We start from the raw sequence: 19,817 nt of genomic DNA on the forward strand, positions 1-19,817 counted from the left end.
GTAGCTTGATGGGTGGAGATGGAGGTGTCTTCTGCTTGTTTTAGTGTATTAGGGCTGATCTTGTTCAGCTGAGCTTTTCCTTTAATTTGGAGGAAGTCCATTTCAAATTGTTTGAGATTGCCCTGAATCATTACAGTCTCATTTTAGTACAGAGAATGTGATGTCACGCTGCATTGCATGCTGGGGCATTGCCGCCATTTTGGTAGGATTGACCTTTGCAACAAATGCTGAAATTTGGATACCTGTTCATCTTTTGTTTTGTTTTTGTGTTGAAGTTAAATATTTACATTCTTCATTGTATCGTTTTCAGGGAAGAGAAGCCATTTTATCACTTTGCATGATAATTAGATTTTTATTTATTTATTTATTTCACTTGTTTTGTGGAATTTCGTTTACGGATTTGATTACCACCTGCTGGACACTTACTCATTGCTCATTTTCTTGCTGCTGCTCAAGGAAGTCTCTCTTTCTTTCTCTTTCTCTCTCTCTCGCTCTCTCTCTCTCAATCCATTTTTTTTCACCATTTCTGAATGTCTCTCTTTCTTTATTATGTTTATAGTATAGTATTTGAAACTTTGTATGGTTAGCACTTCTCCTGTATTTAATTCCTTAAAATGATTTGCTTGGATTCCTTATTAATATACTGTGGATAAAAGTGTCTGCTAAATGTATATGTAAATGCAAGATGTTTTGGTAATCTTAGGTAAAAGGGTTAAATACTGCTTCAGATTGTCATCTCATTGTGGAATATAACTGTAGAATGCAATTCTTTAAAGAAGAATTTGTTGAGTTAACATTTTCATGAAGACCACAGAAATAGGCTGGGTAAAAAAAAAAAGGATGTTGCATGTTGTTATCTTTGCATTTTTTTTTTTTTTAAGTTTAAAAGGGGGAGTGAATGAGTGTGTTCTGCTGTTTTGAAAGAAACTGAATTATACATCTATGTATAAACAACGCAAGGATCACAATGCCAAGACCTCTTCTCACTTTGATATTGGGTAAATTCACTTTTCAATATTTGCACTTCCTATTTTTAACGTCAGAAGGAGTTTAAAGATTAATATTTCACAATGAAACATTATTTTAATCCCTCACGTCATTTTAGCAGATTAGGAACTGTAGTTGCTGGTTTTGCCATCTAACTATTCCTCTGAATAAAGTAGCCTGTTAATCTGTCATCTCTCAGGTATTCAGTGAGCTAGCAGGTTATGTTTTTTGGTAAACATAAAACTTTAAACTGAGACACATTAATTACTGAGACATTTGAGCAAACATGGTTGATTTTGAAAAGACTTTCACCAACAATTTAACTGTTCTATTAGCTGCTTTATGAAAACTGCCTGATCAGTAAGCTAACATGATATAAACGGTAAGCTTACATTATACATATATAACATTATATGTATATATATACATTATATATATATATATATATATATATATATATATATATATATATATATATATACATATAATATTTTATTTATTTGTTTATTTATTTATTTTTACTTCTCACGCCAGAAGAGACAGAAAAAAGATACAATCGTAATTTCTTGTCTTGGGCACAAAAGCTTCTTGGTCAGGACAGTTCAGGATAATAAAAAGTAATAAATAAACATGTACATACATACAATAATATGCAGCTGTTAATATGCTTATTCTTGAGGGCAGCTATTATTATTATTATTGTTATTATTATTATTATTATTATTATATTTTTTAATAGGATTAGTTTAATGTTTAATTATGAACAATGTTTAGGGTAAACATGGCCAAAAAAGAAGAAGAAGAAGAATTTATAAATATATTGTATTGTAATTATATAACATTAAAGAAAAAACAAAGCTGGCATGGAAGTATATATAATTTTGCTACACTAACCATAGTTTAACCATGGTATTTGTAGTAAAACTTTGGTTTTGAAGTCATCTGTTTTGTCATTACTGAGACATTGCAATCATATCTAGGCCTATCTCTCTGTCTGTAATTGCATTAAGACAGTGTGTGTGCTATTGTTTGTTTTATTTTATTATAATTGTAAGACTACAATGTTTTTAAATGTCACTGTTTTTCATCTCAACAGCCAGTGCTCTTACTTCTGTAACTGGTAAGTAACAGGCTTATTTAAAAGTCAGTTCTCATTCTAGTTACATAACATATGAACGGTGACAGTTTTGGCTAGTTTGCAAGTCTGCATGTTGTAAGATGGAGTTTTTTTTTTTTTTTTTTTTTAATTAAAAAAAAAATTGAAAATTAAAATTATAGGAACTTATAGCATTAGACTGGTAGATGGGACTTATAACTGCTCTAGTATGTATAATTACAAAATGTTATAATGGTTGTTATTTTTTTCTAAAGTGTATGTGTATATGGAGAATATATTGACAATGAGCTTGTTTCAGTATTTGGTTGTGTTGTGAGTATTTGCAGTACATGCGTTGTCAAACTGATGAAGATGGTTTCTTAATTTTCCAGTTGCATGTGTTTTCTTAAGTTGCAGCACATTGAGTTTTCTCTGCCACCTTAGGATAGGGATGATTCAGACCAGTGTTGCGGTTTTCCAGCACAATTGAGCTTATTTGTCTTGGGAAAAATTACTTGACTGAGATCAGAAATTATAATTTTTCATTTATTGTATGAAGATGTGTACAATCTAAAATGTTAAAAGAATTGTGTGGATGGCTGTCAGCTTATCACATCGTGAAATCATATTTCTTTTTTAGCTTACATTTTTAAACAATTCATCATCCAAAGTGCTTGAAATTAAAACCAAAGAGTAAAACATATATTTTTTAAAGTACCAGAATGAGTAAGCAATTGAAAAGGAAAAAGAAAAAGGCAGATTAATTAATTAAATATGCACATACTACATAAAAAATGTGCAGCCAGAATCATCTAAATACGATTTTAACCCTCTGGAGTCGATTAACGCGTATACGCGTTTTGGACCCTTTATTGGAATCAAGCAGCTGCCAATTTTGTTGGATGTGGGATTTTTTAAAGCTAGTTTTCATTACTTTTAGGTGGGCTTTGAGTCTGCTTTGGGCTGAAAATTCTGTGATCTGGCAACCCTGATTCAGACTGTGTAAATATGCAGTTTCGTTTCATGTTTATGTCATGAGAAACCACTGCAGCATGCACACAAGCCAAGTTTCCATCAAGTTTTTCAAAATTTGCTGTCTCAACACTGTTTCCATCCAGTTGGCCTTTTATCAATAAAATGGTGTGCAATATAACATCCCTAAAAAAAATAAATAAATAAAAATAAATAAATGCAGTCGCATACTAGGGCTGTGCAAAAAATTGAATACGATTTTCATGCGCATCTCTTCAGTAAAGACGCTCCTGTAATTAGTAGTATATCTCCAGCACGTGCGTTCAGATCAGGGTTGCCAGGTTTTCACAACAAATCCTACCCAGTTGCTTCTCAAAACTAGTCCAAAACTAGCCCAATCGCGTTTCCAGGAGGTTCCCCGACAAAAATTGCATCCCGGGGTTAAAATGTACGTTTTTTGGCATGGTTCCCTTGGTAATATTCACATTTTAGGGGCTAAATATCACGTTATTGGTATTGGGGTCGCTTCAACCCGCGAACACGAAAAAAACAACCACAGACTTGGCAACACTGGTTGGCATTTACTACACAGAGCCGTAATTCACCGACAGTCTACACAAAATCGATTTTAAAAATCGCAGGCGATTCTTTGTCGATTTTGAAAGCGATTTTGTGTAGCTTGTCGGTGGACTACGGCTCTGTGTAGTAAATGCCGCTCCACCTGAACCAGTGTTGCCAAGTCTGCGGTTGTTTTTCCATGTCCGCGGGTTGAAGCGACTCCAATACCAATAACGTGATATTTAGCCCCTAAAATGAGAATTTTACCAAGGCAACCATGCCAAAAAAACGTACGTTTTAACCCCGGGATGCAATTTTTATCTGGGAACCTCCTGGAAACGCGATTGGGCTAATTTTGGACTAGTTTTGAGAAGCAACTGGGCAGGATTTGTTGTGAAAACCTGGCAACCCTGATCTTAACGCACGTGCTGGAGATATACTACTAATTACAGGAGCGTCTTTACTGAAGAGATGCGCATGAAAATCGTATTCGATTTTTTGCACAGCCCTATCGCATACGTTTTGTTATATCGCTATCGATATTGTATGTGTGCTATTGTTTGTTTGTTTGTTGTTTTATTATAATTGTAAGACTACAATGTTTTTAAATGTCACTGTTCATCTCAACAGCCAGTGCTCTTACTTCTGTAACTGGTAAGTAACAGGCTTATTTAAAAGTCAGTTCTCATTCTAGTTACATAACATATGAACAGTGTCAGTTTTGGCTAGCTTGCAAGTCTGCATGTTGTAAGATGTCAGTTGTATCATAATGGATTTATTTATTTATTTATTTATTTATTTTTTTAGGAAATTACAGCATTAGACTGGTAGATGGTACTAATAACTGCTCTGGAAGAATTGAGATCTTTATTGATGGCGTGTGGGGGACAGTATGCGATGACGACTGGGACATTAATGACGCTTCTGTGGTGTGCAGGCAGTTGAGATGTGGGAAAGCTGTGACTGCACACGGAAGTGCTCATTTTGGTCAGGGAAGTGGTGAGATCTGGTTGGATGATGTGGGATGTACAGGACGTGAATCATCCCTCACAAAGTGCTCCCACTCTTCCATTGGAAAACATAACTGCGGTCATTCTGAAGATGCAGGTGTTGTCTGTGTACAAGGTAAAATCATATTTGATTTTCTCAGAAATAGAAAACTAAATAAGACAACAGAGACTCCTAACACTGTCACACATATACAAAACACAGCTAACCCCCCACCCCCCCCCCCCCCCCCCCCCCCCCCCCCCCCCCCCCCAAAAAAAAAAAAAAACAACTCACATTGTAAATTCATTTTTAATGGCATCTATCAGACACAAGGTTGGTAAATGGGTCTGATTCATGCTGTGGGAGACTGGAGGTTCATCATAATGACCATTGGGGAACGGTGTGTGAAGATTACTGGGACATGGAAGATGCTGCTGTGGTGTGCAGACAGTTAGAGTGTGGATCAGCCATCAGTGCACCTCATAATGCCACTTTTGGTCAAGGCAGTGGATCAATCTGGCTTGATGATGTCAAATGCTTGGGAAGTGAGGAAAGCCTCACACAGTGTTCACACCGTGAAGTAGGAACACATGACTGTAATCATGGAAAAGATGCTGGTGTTGTTTGTTCAGGTTAGCTAAATCCTTAGAAACACATTATTTTGGAGGAAATTATATTAAGCCATTAAAGATGATGTATTGATTTATTTTGCAGGTGAACTGCAGATGCCCACACTTTCCCTGACCTCCACACATTCAATTTTTTCTCATGGAGAAAATATCCAGTTCAGATGCACAACTTCTAAACCAAGATGCAATGCTAAAGCTGGATTCCAGCTCTTCATAAACGGGCAATCTATATCTTTCCAGAAACATGTATCTAGTGTGACTTTCAACATTTTTAATGTAGACATCTCACATCAGGGCAACTACAGCTGCCATTACTCATACCAAAACAACACTATCAAGTCACCTTGGAGCAACAGAGTTAACATCACTGTGGGTGAGTGCGTTCAGTCTTGTCCCGTTGCCTTCATCATATATTAAATGCATTAGTTGAATGAGAGTGATTTCGTTATGTACTGATGACTTATTTATTTATTTTTGCCATTTGTAACACAATGTAAAATTGATGGATATTAAATTGATCATGAAAAAATGCAGTTCTTGAAGCCATTTTGTACCTGAGGGCCCTATTCTTCTAATTCTGGAACCATATACACTGCCTTGCAAAAGTATTCATCATCAAATTTTATGTTTCAGCCTACTGCAATTTTTTTTCTCCACATCAGTCCATACCCTATAGTGACATAATAATAATAATAATAATAACAATAATAATAATAATAATAATAATAATAATAATAATAATAATAATAAAACAGATTTATGATAAGTTTGCAAATTAATTTAAATAAGAGAATAATGTAACAAAATGTGCCCAGTCTGAGGTCCTGAGTGCTCTGGGCCAGGTTTTCACAAAGAATATCCATATTTTGCTGTGTTTAGCTTTCCATCCCTGACCAGTACCCCACAATCCTGTTTAAGATGTCTGCAGGCAGTTCCTTTGAATTTATTAAAACCAATCACATAAAAATTAAATAAAACAGCCACAGCATTAAAACCACTGACATGTGAAGTGAATAACATTGATTATATTGTCACAATGGTACCTGTTCAAGGGGTGTGATATATTAGGCAGTAGGTGAATAGTCAGATCTTGAATTTTATGTGGATGACCTAATCCATGTAAGTTGTTTATTACTAACCGAAGAAGGTTTTAGATCTGGTGGATGACCTAATCCATGTAAGTTGTTTATTACTATTGGAAGAAGGTTGGCTGGCAGTGGTAGTGCTATGCTATAGGCAATGTTCTGCTGGGAAACCTTGGGTCCTGGAGTTCATGTGGATGCTACTTTGACACATACCATCTACCTAAAGATTTCTTTAGACCTCTTTTAGCATGATAATGCATCCTGCCACAGGAATGGATTGAGGAACATAAAGAGTTCAAGGTGTTGCCTTGAGCTCCAAATTCCCCAGATCTCAATCCGATTGAGCATCAGTGTGCTGGACCAACAAATCTAATCCATGGAGGCCCCACCTTGTGACTTGCAGGACTTAAATGATATGCTGCTAATGTTTTGGTGCCTGGGACCACATGACACTTTTGGCGCTTTGCCACAGCATGGTAACTGTATGGTACGGTTCTCTTTTGGGGGGTTTCCACTGGGTACAGTACCCAGGCGTGCAGATGGCACTAGGGATGGGGGGGACACAACCCCCCCAGATTCATAGTGACCCGATCCGTCCCCCTCACTGTCTCAATGAAAGGATCTATTGGTAAACAGAGGATTAATCAGGGTTTCCGCTATGTACATTAACTAAGTAGTGGTGACCTGGCCCGCAGCTCCTTAAACATGTACTAAGCGATTTTTGAAAAACGCTTTTGACCACATTGTCTGACCGAGTACCAAAACACACTTGTAGCCAATCAGCAGTAAGGGGGCGTATCTTGTCCTGATAGAGAGAAAAGAGTGCTCAATTTGAGTGCACAGGGGGGATATTAGCAAATTGACTATAGATAGAGAGAGATGGCAGATAAAAAATAGGAAAATATCAGAGAAACAAAACATTAAAAAGAAGGGTTACAATCAGGCAAGAGGTAGGACCTGCGTAAATATCAAATACTTGCAACACAACAAAATACAAAAACAAGCTGCAAATGCTCATAACACAAGCAAGTAAAGAAACGTGCTGCAAATACTCACAACACAAACACAGAAACGAGCTGCAAATACTCAACACAAACAAAATTACCCCAACAAAGTGAAAATTAACCATGTCAATTGTCCAAGCACTACCTCACTGGGTGAGATTGGATAGCACTGGGGAAATGTACACGCTCCGCTTGGAACCGGGATGCTGCGGAAGGCAGAAGTCTGCCAGGGAAACACGGCTCTAAGGCTATACCATGGACTATACGCATACGCGTACCGCTTAGGTCTCAATATGGAACCCAGTCTTCCAAGGTTCTCATGGATTCATCATGAAGACCTGGCGCCGGACGTTCCGCCACGTCCAGCTGTCTAGGGTGATGGAGGAACTCAACAGGGTCTACAGTATGGACACTCTGGAGCAGTTTTAGCAAGCCGACACTAACCGGGGCCTCTCGGTGCCACTACCCATTTGAGGTGAGAACACAGGTGAATACTGGCTCTACACAAAGGCTATAGAATCTAGCGAACGTGTTAGGGGTCGCCCAGCCCGCAGCTCTAAAAATATCTGTCAGTGAGGCGCCACGAGTCAGCGCCCAGTAGGATGCAACACTTCTAGTTGAGTGAGCTCACAACCTGAACGGGCAGGGCACACCCTGTGCCTGATAAGCCAGGGTTATGGTATCCACAATCCAGTGGGCCATCCTCTACTTAGAGACGGCATTCCCCTTCTGCCGGCCTCCGTAACAGACAAAGAACTGGTCTGAGGTCCTGAAGCTTTGTGTCCGGTCTACGTAGCATCTCAATGCTCGGACGGGACAGATTAAAGCCAGGGCTGGGTCTGCCTCCTCCAGGGGCAGCGCTTGCAGGTTCACCACTTGGTCTTTGAATGGTGTAGTGGGAACCTTGGGCACGTAGCCGGGACGGGGCCTCAGGATTACTTGGGAGTCAACCGGCCCAAACTCTAGGCATGAATCGTCGACCGAAAATGCATGCAGGTCCCCTACACTCTTGATGGAGGCCAGTGCAAGCAGGAGCATAGTTTCAATGAAAGAAACTTTAGCTCAACTGAATGCAAAGGCTCGAATGGGCCCTGCTGTAGTGATTTCAACACCAGAGTCAGGTCCCAAGAGGGTACCAAGGGGGCCGGGAAGGATTTAACCTCCTGGCCCCTCTAAGGAACCTGATGACGAGGTCATGCTTACCTAAAGACTTCCTATTCATGGGGTGATGGTATGCAGCAATAGTGGCAACCTGGACTTTGAGGGTGAAAGGAGACAGCCTTTGCTCCAGCTCCAGTTAGAATTTGTACTCTGCATTTAACCCATCCAAAGTGCACTCACACAGCAGTGAACACACACCCGGAGCAGTGAGTAGCCATTTATGCTGCAGCGCCCGGGGAGCAGTTGTGAGTTCGGAGCCTTGCTCAAGGGCACCTCAGTCGTGGTATTGCCGGACCGAGACTCGAACCCACAACCTTAGAGTTAGGAGTCAAACTCTTTAACCACTAGGCCATGACTATCCCCACGAATAACACTACTCGACAAACAGGTTCCACTTCAAGGCGTGAGCATGTATCGTAGACGATGCTCTTGCCGAAGTGATGGTGTTCACTATCTCCTGGGGTAGGTCACCTAGAACCTCTGTGTCCCGTCCAGGGACCAGACGTGGAGTTTCCAAAGGTCTGGACGTGGGTGCCAAACGGTGCCCCATCAAGGAATCGGCCAAGGAGGGGCTGATGCGAGGGGCACTAGTTCGGGGGAACCAGGTCCGAGTGGGCCAATATGGAGCCACTAGCAAGACCTGCTCCTCATCCTCCTGGACTTTGCACAGTGTCTGTGTGAGAAGGCTCACTGGGGGAAACGCGTATTTGCGTAAGCCCCACGGCCAGCTGTGTGCCAGTGCGTCCATGCCGAGAGTTCCCTTGGTCAGGGAGTAGAACAACTGGCAGTGAGAGGTCTCTGGAGAAGCAAACAGGTCTACCTGAGCGGCTCTGAAATGACTCCAAATCAGCTGGACCATACGGGGGTGGAGTCGCCATTCTCCCGGGAGCATTGCTCGAGACAGCTCGTCAGCTGTATGGTTGAGCAGGCCTGGAATGTGAATGGCACAAAGTGACCTCAGAAACTTCTGACTCCAAAGGAGGAGGTGGCAGGGAAGTTGTGACATGCGACGGGAGCGCAGACCACCTTGTCGGTTGACGTACGACACGGTGTCTGTGTTTTCCGTTCGTACCAGCTCGTGCTTGCCTCGTAAGCGAAAATTGAGACGGTTCAAGGCAAGGCGCACTGCTAACAACTCTAGGCAATTGATGTGCCACTGCAGCTGCAGGCCAGTCCATGCCCCTCAGCCAGTGGTGGAGGCATCAGTGTAAACCACAGGATGCCTGGAGATCTGCTCTAGGGGCACCCCTGCCCGGAGAAACGCACGATCTGACCACGGGGTGAGGGTTTGGCGACAGGCCGGTATAACTTGGACCCAGTGAGTGCCGCCCTTCCACGCCCACCTCGGGACTCGGCCTTAAAGCCAGTGCTGGAGTGGTCTCAAATGTACCAGGCCGAGCGGTGTAAGTGCCGCCGTGGCCGCCATATCGCATGGGGCGCCTGTATAGGAACTAACTTTACCCTGCGCTGACATAATTTCTGATTTTTGCGAAAAAGGCTAATCAGCACAGCCACCGAAGGATCGAACCCAACTGTTTTGAATGAGCGCACCTTTTTTTTTTTTTATCACAAATCAGTTTTTTTTGTCATTATGTAATATAGATTCATGTGGAGCAAAAAAAAGGAAATGGAAAAAAGAAAAAGAAAAAAAGAAGGGGTCTGAATACTTTCTGAAAGAACTGTAAATGTGTCCCTGTAGTGCACTTGAAGCAGCCCAGCATTTCCCACAGTGTTCCTGATGGATGGTTTGACGTGGGGTCTCAGGGACCAGTAATCACCAGAGGCCACGGTTTCACTATCATCTGTTCCACTGAATCTCATTATTCTGGAGGCTCCTTCTACTTGATTAGTGAATCAAATATTACCAGGAGTCAATCAGCTGTCAATCACTCTGCCTCCTTCTCCTTTCCTGAGGCAGATTATTCAGATGAAGGAAAATACAGTTGTGTTTATGAAGTTAGTGTGTCCTCACGCACCTTACGTTCATCTCCTTCTGAACAGCTGGTCATCACTTTGAAAGGTATTGATATACTGTACAAGAGTATAAAAATAAGCTGGACTGCTGATAATGAAAGTTTTACTCAAACAACTGTCTCTCTCAGCCTCCCTGCTTCCTGTCATTATTGCTATGGTTTCAGCTGCACTGCTTTTATTGTCTGCCCTCATAATCATGCTCCTGGTGAAAAGAAGACAAAACCAAAGCAATAAGGAAACTCATATGAAGTGCTCCTTTAGAAAAGGTAACAGAGTTGCATTTTATAAAAGACAGAAAATGTATTTTAAACTCTTTCATTCCTTGTCATCCAGTGTCACTGTCTTCTCTGTGTCTTTTAACTACGTCCTTTATTTTGTCCCTTCAACTCATTGCAATGTCACTAGGTCCAGCACATTCTTGTACAGGTGCATTCAGTGACAAGAAAATTGAAGATGATGGGGCTAATTATTAAAACCTGGAATTTAATTATTAAAAACATGGATCATGATGACTCTGAAAATGACTGTCAATGTGAACTTTACTGATACAAAAAATCTGGTAGACAAATCTGATGATGATATTTATGAAAGCTTTTGAAATGAATACTGAGTGGACTCAAAATACTACAATTATTGAGGCTCCAAACAGATGAATTGAAGCATGACATTGATATATGTCATGAATTGAAAAATCTAATTTCCATGGATCTTTTGATATATGAGAGGTCATTGTAACAGTGTAAGTTTTAGAACTCAATACTTCCACATTAGTCCAAGTCCTTCTTTTATTGAAACTAAGCCACCCAACCACCTTTTAGTATATCTATAATTATGCATTAGATATGAGTACATCAGCACAAGACTGCCTGCACAGACAAGCCTCTTCTTTATTGTTGCCTCTTTGACCCGGCACTTGCAAATAATAACAAAATGGTTTGATGTCTTTTATGCTTCACTTGTTTTAATAGGCCACTTATAAGTGATGGCTATTGTTGTATTAGAAAAAAATAAAAAATGCTGTGTCTTATGGTTTATAACATTTTGTCTGTATTGAATATTTCTTCACATTTTTGTTTGATTTAAGATAATTGGAAATTATTGAAAAATTCTAACTAAAAAGTTATAAAAACAATCCATTTTACCCACAAACCTTTTCTGCATATGTAATCTACAAAAATATTTACTATAAACTATTAAATATTAAACATTAATTAGAATATTAAATTACAAACAAATATCAAGTTATTTGTTAAAGTGCATACATTTGTTACAGTTTTCAAGTCTCTACAACATGATTTGGATAGAAATCGCTCTACTGAAGATTTGGCCCTGAGAATTGTAATAAGGGGCTTGGACCGAAATGACTTAATATTCAAATGTACAGCTACATTCATTTTATCTAAGCATTGCACCATGTGTACAACACTACACCTATATGCAAGCATCAATGTCTTGAACTTTCTCGCATCTGTATTGATTATTTTGATTATTAAACTTTAACGTTAGATCTTTCCTTTTCTTGGAACAAAATTAATGCTTAAGGTTGATTTAATATTACTCTTAATGACCCTACCCCCACCACACACTGTACAGTAGCAGCCTGGTTGAAATAAAGAATTTTGCTACTGCACTGATGTTGTAATTCACATTGACTCAAAATGAAAAGAAACAATCGGCTATCTTACAATAAGACAATACAAAATAACATTAACAATATAAAGTTACTTGTAATCATGCAAAAACATATAAAGCAAGCTTAAAGGGTTAGTTCACCCAAAAAATAAAATTCTATCATTAATTACCCACTCTCATGTCGTTCCAAACTCATAAGATCATTATTTATCTTCGGAACACAAATTAAGATATTTTTTGATGAAATCCAAGAGCTTTCTGACCCTCCATAGACAGCAAGGTAACTACCAAGTCAAGGCACAGAAACATAGTAAGTACATCATTAAAATACAAAAAATCTTCTCAATGACTCAACAAAAACAACCAAAAACCAGAGTAAAAAAAAACATGCACAAAGAAAACAAAAATAAAAATGTTTTTCAAAAATTCTTCTCCCTGAGTTACCATGTACCACCATTATCGAGAGTAACACAAAGCATTTTACCTCTGCAGTTTAAATAAACCATACACTCTAAAAAATGCTGGGTTGTTTTTTCAACCTTAATGCTGGGTTGAGACTGCTGGGTAAGGACGTTGGGTTGTTTTAACCCAATTTTGGGTTGAAAATTGGTCTTGAGCTATAACCCAGGAGCACTGGGTTGGAAACGCAGAAGTGAAAGAGAGCATGCATGTCACGTTAACATCAGATGACACCAGTGTGAGAAGCCGCCATTTTCTCAGCATCTTTAGATGGAAGTGGGTGAAAGACGGTTTATGGTAAGTGAATATTAAAAATGTAAAGTCATCATTCATTGTTTGAGTACAGTAGTTTTTTTTAGATTTCATGGAAGGTGGAAATATTCCGAAAAGAGCTTATATTGAAAAATACGCGGACGCGGATTTTGCCTCAGAAATGGTCTTGGTCTCTTTTACTGAACGGAAGAGGTGCTTTTAATATAATGTCAGTGAGTGTTTTATGTCATATTTACATAAGATTTTACAATATTTAATTTATTTGAGGTGTTAAGAGAGTTATCTTCTTTTTCACGGTTAAATTGAATGTGTTTCCTAAAGGAAACAATGTTATGTAATAAAGACTAGCATAATTATTTTGAGGCTAATGAAGTGATAATTGTTAAAGTAATGTTTTGTATGTTATATTTCAGACTTGTTGAGCTTTGTGTCTTCATTGTGCCCACGCCGAGAGTTAACCACACAAGCCTGCTTGTGTGAGGAGGCGATTTTTTTCGGAAGAGTGGGAAAGATGATTCAAGTAAACTTTATATTTCCATGTAATCAATTTTTTTTTTTTTTTTAAACATAGAGTTAAATAATGTTTGTTTTTGTAGATGTTGAAAGCCAGAGCATAGGAGAGCATCATTCTTTTGAGATTGATGTGTTATTTTTAGAAAATAAATGTTTCCATTGTCTCCTGCCTGTTTATTTCACATTTTGATGCAACAACAGTATGATTGCATGTTAATATTTTATTAAACCATTGATGTCCGTGTTTTTCATTGCAGAACTCAAACCAACTTTGGAGTCAATGACACAGAAGCCTGCTTGTGTGAGGAAGTGATTTTCTCAGCTCCTTCGGAAGAGAGGGAATGACGGTTTAAGGCAAGTAAACTTCAGAATTACACCAGGTTATCATTTTTCTTTCTTTTTTCTTTTTTTTTACTAAAAGTAAAAAAAAAAAAATGTTTGTTTTTGTAGATGTTGAAAGCCAGAGACATAGGAGAGCATCATTCTTTTGAGATTGATGTGAGTTATTTTTAGAAAATAATTGTTTCATTGTCTCCTGCTTGTTTACTTCACATTTTGATGCAACAAAAGTATGATTACATGTTAATATTTTATGTAAACAGTTGATGTCTGTGTTTTTCATTGCAGAACTCAAACCAGCTTTGGAGTTGTCTGATTTGGAGAGTCATCTTTCTTGGTCTTCCTTAAAGGGATAGTTCACACACAATTTGTATTTTATTTTTTTACTTGCCCTCATGTCATTCCAAATCTACAAGACTTTTGCGTATCTTTAGAACACAAATGAAGATTTTTTTTAATTTTCTCTCAGAATTTTTTGTTAATCCCTTGAAAGTGTAGATAATCAGTATTTTCAAGCTTCAAAAATACAGAGTTATTGTAGAAGTAATCCATACAAATATTTATATATGAATAAATGTTAAATTATATCATAGCTAACATGGGCCGTATACAGAATTCCTAAAAGAATTTGGAGATTTCCTCTCAGACCTGTTGGTTACCGCTGATAAAGCGCTAATATTCGGAGATTTTAACATTCACGTTGATAATAAAATGATGCATTAGGACTTGCGTTTATTGACTTATTAAACTGTTTTGGAGTAAAGCAAAATGTCTCCGGGCCCACTCATCGTTTTAATCATACGCTAGATTTAATTATATCGCATGGAATCGATCTTACTGACATAGATATCGTACCTCAAAGTGATGATGTTACTGACCATTTCCTTGTATCATGCATTCTGCGTATTGATGATAATAACTATATAGCTTCGCGTTATCGTCCAGGCAGAACTATTGTTCCAGCCACCAAAGACAGATTCGCAAATAATCTGCCTGATTTATCTCAACTGCTCTGTGTCATATAAATACACATGAACTAGACAAAATGACTGGCAACATGGGCACTATCTTCTCTAATACATTAGAAGCTGTTGCCCCCATCAAATTGAAAAAGGTTAGAGAAAAACGTACTGTGCCATGGTACAACAGTAATACCCACGCTCTCAAGAAAGAAACTCGTAGTCTTGAGCGCAAATGGAGAAAAACTAACTTGGAAGTTTTTAGAATGGCGTGGAAAAACAGTATGTCCAGGTATAGACAGGCTCTAAAAACTGCCAGGGCCGAGCATATCCACAAACTCATAGAAAACAACCAAAACAATCCAAGGTTTTTATTTAGCACAGTGGCTAGATTAACAAATAACCAGACACCACCGATCTAAATATTCCCTCACAGTTAAATAGTAATGACTTTATGAATTTCTTCACTGATAAAATAGATAACATCAGAAATACAATAACAAATGTAGATTCTACAGCATCTAATACTTTAGTTTCATCCATCGCACCCAAAGATAAACTGCAGTGATTTACAACTATAGGACAGGAAGAGCTAATAAATGTATCACTGCATCTAAACCAACAACATGTTTATTAGATCCTGTAACCACTAAATTACTGAAAGAGTTGTTACCTGTAGCAGAAAAACCGCTTCTCAATATTATTAACTTGTCGTTATCTTTAGGTCATGTCCCAAAACCATTCAAGCTGGCGGTTATTAAGCCTCTTATTAAGAAACCACAACTAGATCCTAGTGAACTGGCAAATTACAGACCCATTTCAAATGTCTAAAATTTTAGAAAAGTTGTGTCTGCTCAATTGTGCTCCTACCTGCAAAAAAATGATCTCTATGAAGAATTTCAGTCGGGTTTCAGGCCCCTCCATAGCACAGAAACTGCACTTGTTAAAATTACAAATGACTTGGTTCTTGCGTCAGACCAAGGCTGGATCTCATTGCTAGTTTTACTTGATCTTAGTGCTGCCGCATACTCATAGATAGATTACAAAACTATACAGGTATCCAAGGGCAGGCTTTAAGATGGTTTAGATCCTACCTGTCCGATCGCTACCACTTTGTTTATTTAAATGGGGAGTCATCTCATTTATCACCAGTAAAATATGGAGTGCCACAAGGATCTGTCCTAGGTCCTCTGCTATTTTCAATATACATGTTGCCCCTTGGTAATATCATTAGAAAATACGGGATTAGTTTCCACTGTTATGCTGATGATACTCAACTATATATCTCAACAAGACCAGGTGAAACTTCTTAATTATCTAAGCTAACAGAGTGTGTTAAAAATTTAATAGATTGGATGACCAATAATTTTCTCCTATTAAATTCAGATAAGACAGAGATATTACTAATTGGACCAAAAAACATTACACAGAATCTTGTAGATTACAATTTGCAATTAGACGGATGTACTGTTACTTCTTCTACTGTCAAAAATCTGGGTGTTATATTAGACAGTAACTTGTCTTTTGAAAATCATATCTCCCATGTTACAAAAACAGCATTCTTCCATCTTAGAAACATTGCCAAGCTACGCAACATGTTACCTGTTTCTGATGCAGAAAAGCTAGTTCATGCGTTCATGACCTCTAGACTGGACTATTGTAATGCACTGCTAGGTGGTTGTCCTGCATCCTCAATAAACAAGCTACAGGTAGTCCAAAATGAAGCGGCTAGAGTCCTTACCAGGTCAAGAAAATATGATCATATTACCCCAATTTTACAGTCTCTGCACTGGCTACCTATTAAGTTCCGTATCAGTTACAAAATATTAATACTTACTTATAAGGCCCTTAATGGTTTATCTCCTGCGTACCTAACTAGTTTTCTACCACGCTACAATCCATCACGCTCCCTAAGGTCACAAAATGCTGGACTTTTGGTAGTACCTCTTATAGCAAAGTCCACTAAAGGAGGTAGAGCTTTTTCGCATTTGGCTCCCAAACTCTGGAATAGCCTTCCTGATAATGTCCGGGGTTCAGACACACTTCCTCTATTTAAATCTAGATTAAAAAAACACACTTCTTTGGCCAAGCATTCAAATAATGCATCTCATAATTTTGGACTGCAGTTATATCTGATCAAATGTGCATTATTATTCTTTAGCTTGGGTTAAACTAGTTAATTTTACTTGGCTGGAACAGCAGCTACGCTAATTATGTCTCTATTTGTTTCTCTGTTTTGCCACGAGATTTACATCCCGTGGTAACTAGGATTTACACAAGCTCCAGTCTGGATTCAGAACACCTGAGAAGAGATGATGCCAACCCCTCAGAGGACATCAGATGATGCTAACCCAGAGACAACATACAGAACTACCACATTTTGCTATAAGTTTGATTGCATAATTGCTGTTAATAGTGTTAATCGTCTGTTTGTTTACGTCTTTTATTGATTTTTCTGAACATTTCTGCCGTATGCACATAAACTGACAGTCATCACTGATAAGCTACTACTAAATATTGTAGAAACTTAATTTTCTGTAAAGTTGCTTTGCAATGATTTGTATTGTGAAAAGCGCTATACAAATAAACTTGCATTGAACTGAATTGAATGTCTGTTCAGAGGAAATTATTGGTCTCCCAGACTTGCAATGGAGGACAAAAATTAAGAGAATATTAAATATATTTCTTTGCAGAGTTTGTATGGGTTTGGAACCATTTTTTGTTGAACTAACCCTTTAAAAAGCAGCCCTTTCAGCAATCACATTCAGCTATCCGCCAAAGACTTCATGACATCTGATTGAATTGAAGTACAGTACACACACACACACAGAGTTGTCACACATAGATTGTGTGTGTGAGAATGGTGTTATTCAACTGAAAGTATTTTCTCCTGCCTTTGCCTGTATGTCTGTGAGAGGAAGGGGCTTAAATATGGGGGTAGTTCACCCAAAAATAAAAATTATGTCATTAATAACTCACCCTCATGTCGTTCCAAACCTGTAAGACCTCAGTTCATCTTCGGAACACAGTTTAAGATATTTTAGATTTAGTCCGAGAGCTTACTGTCCCTCATTTGAAAATGTATGTATGGTATACTGTCCATGTCCAGAAAGGTAATAAAAACATCATCAAAGTAGTCCATGTGACATCAGAGGGTCAGTTAGAATTTTTTTGAAGCATCTAAAATACATTTTGGTCCAAAAATAGCAAAAACTATGACTTTATTCAGCATTGTCTTCTCTTCTCACAGAAGAGAAGACAATGCTGAATAAAGTCGTAGTTTTTGTTATTTTTGGACCAAAATGTATTTTCAATGCTTCAAAAATTCTAACTGACCCTCTGATGTCACATGGACTACTTTGAAGATGTTTTTATTACCTTTCTGGACATGGACAGTATACCGTACATACATTTTCAAATGAGGGACAGATAGCTCTCGGACTAAATCTAAAATATCTTATACTGTGTTCCAAAGATGAACGGAGGTCTTACAGGTTTGGAACGACATGAGGGTGAGTTATTAATGACATAATTTTCATTTTTGGGTGAACTAACCCTTTAAGCCCCTTCCTCTCACAGACATACAGGCAAAGGCAGGAGAAAATACTTTCAGCTGAATAACACCATTCTCACACACACAATCTATATGTGACAACTCTGTGTGTGTGTGTGTGTGTTTACTGTACTTCAATTCAATCAGATGTCATGAAGTCTTTGGCGGATAGCTGAATCTGATTGCTGATAGGCTGTGTCCCAAACAGTGGCGCCTGCACAATCCAATCACCTTTGAGAGGGAAACAACACATTTCCGAGATTTTTCTTTTTTTCCGTCGCACAAATTTTTTATCGGATAGGCGTTTCGTCCACACGGAATCCGGCGTTTTGGAAGAGTGAAACCGATGTTTTTTTTGAAACCGGGTCCCAGAGTGGATAAATCTGAAAACGCCGCCCTTGCATTTTCGTCTGGACAGCGAATCCCCATATCTCCCCAAAATAAGAATCGCCCTTACCGAACATAAAACACAAATTTTCACACACTTTTCCATAAAAATGTAAAAAAATAAATAAAAATAATTATTGATTATTCCAAAGGGCAACTAATGACACCTCGTTTGGATATTTCCATGTCTGGGAAAAAAAATCAACGTTTAACGTGTTTAAACGAGATGTCCACTATACATTTATTTTTGTTATACTGCACTCCATATGGTTTTATATTTGAAAAGAACCCAAATGTGTGTAGAAACTTGGATTAAAATCTCTCTGTCCAATAAGAAATTGCGATCTAAATGTAGGTTCAGAAGGAGCCTAATAATTCAGTCAATCATTATTAATATTACATGTGGATATAAGCAGCAGTCATTGCACTGTCCCAGTAGAAATTCTTCTGGCATCTCTCTGCCTTCCCATGTCCTCCATTTCTCTCATTCTTCCTCCACATAGTACCATTATCACATGGCACGTATAGCCAAACCTATACTCTATACTGTGATGTACATTCATAACTGTCAACTTGTGTTTCAGGCCCATTGTCCAGTCATCTTTATATTCAAAACACCGCACCAGGCAAAAAAACAAAAAAACAAAACAAAATGGAATTCGTTTATTCTGTTTATCTATAAATTTACTAGCTTTGTTAAAGGTCCCTGATTTGAATGAGAACATTTCCTTGGTAAAAAAAATAAATAAAAATAAAAATATCTCTGGCTCTGGTAACTGCATCTGCAGAAGTGTGAAGTGATGGCACTTCATTACTATATTTATGTATTATTCTAGTAAATTAAACTGAATAGATCAGATTTTATGAAGTTATGCATAATGTATGACAACATCATTTATGGTCATGTGCTTTGGGTAGTGACCAGAAAAAATGAGATTGCAGATACAAGTGGCTGGAACTAACCTCCTTCGTCTTGTGCAAAATATCTCAGTTATGTATGTAACCTTTGTTCCCAGACTAGAGAACAAGATGCTGTGTGATGCTAGGGGAATGTGTGACAATTGTGTGAAGCCCATATAGAAGCATGCCAGTTCATTCACTGATGGTGCTTCCGCTATCCACTGAGGCTCTACATCATGTAAAATTCAAAAGGACTCCATCACACCATGACCCTTTCAGATTTCAATAAAAAAAGAAAGCAGGACTGAGGAGTATGGCAAGCACAGTGTCTCATTCCCTACTTTCA

General features: G+C 38.2%; 1 protein-coding gene across 1 annotated transcript; it reads left to right on the forward strand.

The window, feature by feature from the left end:
* The first annotated feature begins 896 nt into the window (after positions 1 to 896).
* Positions 897 to 11,495, forward strand: LOC109056040 (deleted in malignant brain tumors 1 protein-like). The gene is made up of 9 exons (XM_042776082.1): positions 897 to 998; positions 2,084 to 2,107; positions 4,244 to 4,267; positions 4,421 to 4,738; positions 4,930 to 5,235; positions 5,318 to 5,605; positions 10,182 to 10,502; positions 10,585 to 10,722; positions 10,862 to 11,495. Exons 1-9 carry the CDS (start codon positions 968 to 970, stop codon positions 10,927 to 10,929), a joined length of 1,518 nt encoding a protein of 505 aa, XP_042632016.1. The 5' UTR covers positions 897 to 967; the 3' UTR covers positions 10,930 to 11,495.
* Positions 11,496 to 19,817: the final 8,322 nt, after the last annotated feature.

Source organism: Cyprinus carpio, chromosome A19 (assembly GCF_018340385.1).
Source record: "Cyprinus carpio isolate SPL01 chromosome A19, ASM1834038v1, whole genome shotgun sequence".
Classification (NCBI taxonomy): Eukaryota; Metazoa; Chordata; class Actinopteri; order Cypriniformes; family Cyprinidae; genus Cyprinus; species Cyprinus carpio.

Excerpts from the sequence above, each read along its gene's own strand:
- LOC109056040 (XM_042776082.1), top strand. The coding sequence starts at position 968 with ATGCCAAGACCTCTTCTCACTTTGATATTGG. Across the intron at positions 5,236-5,317 it reads TGCTGGTGTTGTTTGTTCAG|GTGAACTGCAGATGCCCACA; the intron begins GTTAGCTAAATC and ends TTTATTTTGCAG. Across the intron at positions 10,723-10,861 it reads GAAGTGCTCCTTTAGAAAAG|GTCCAGCACATTCTTGTACA; the intron begins GTAACAGAGTTG and ends CAATGTCACTAG.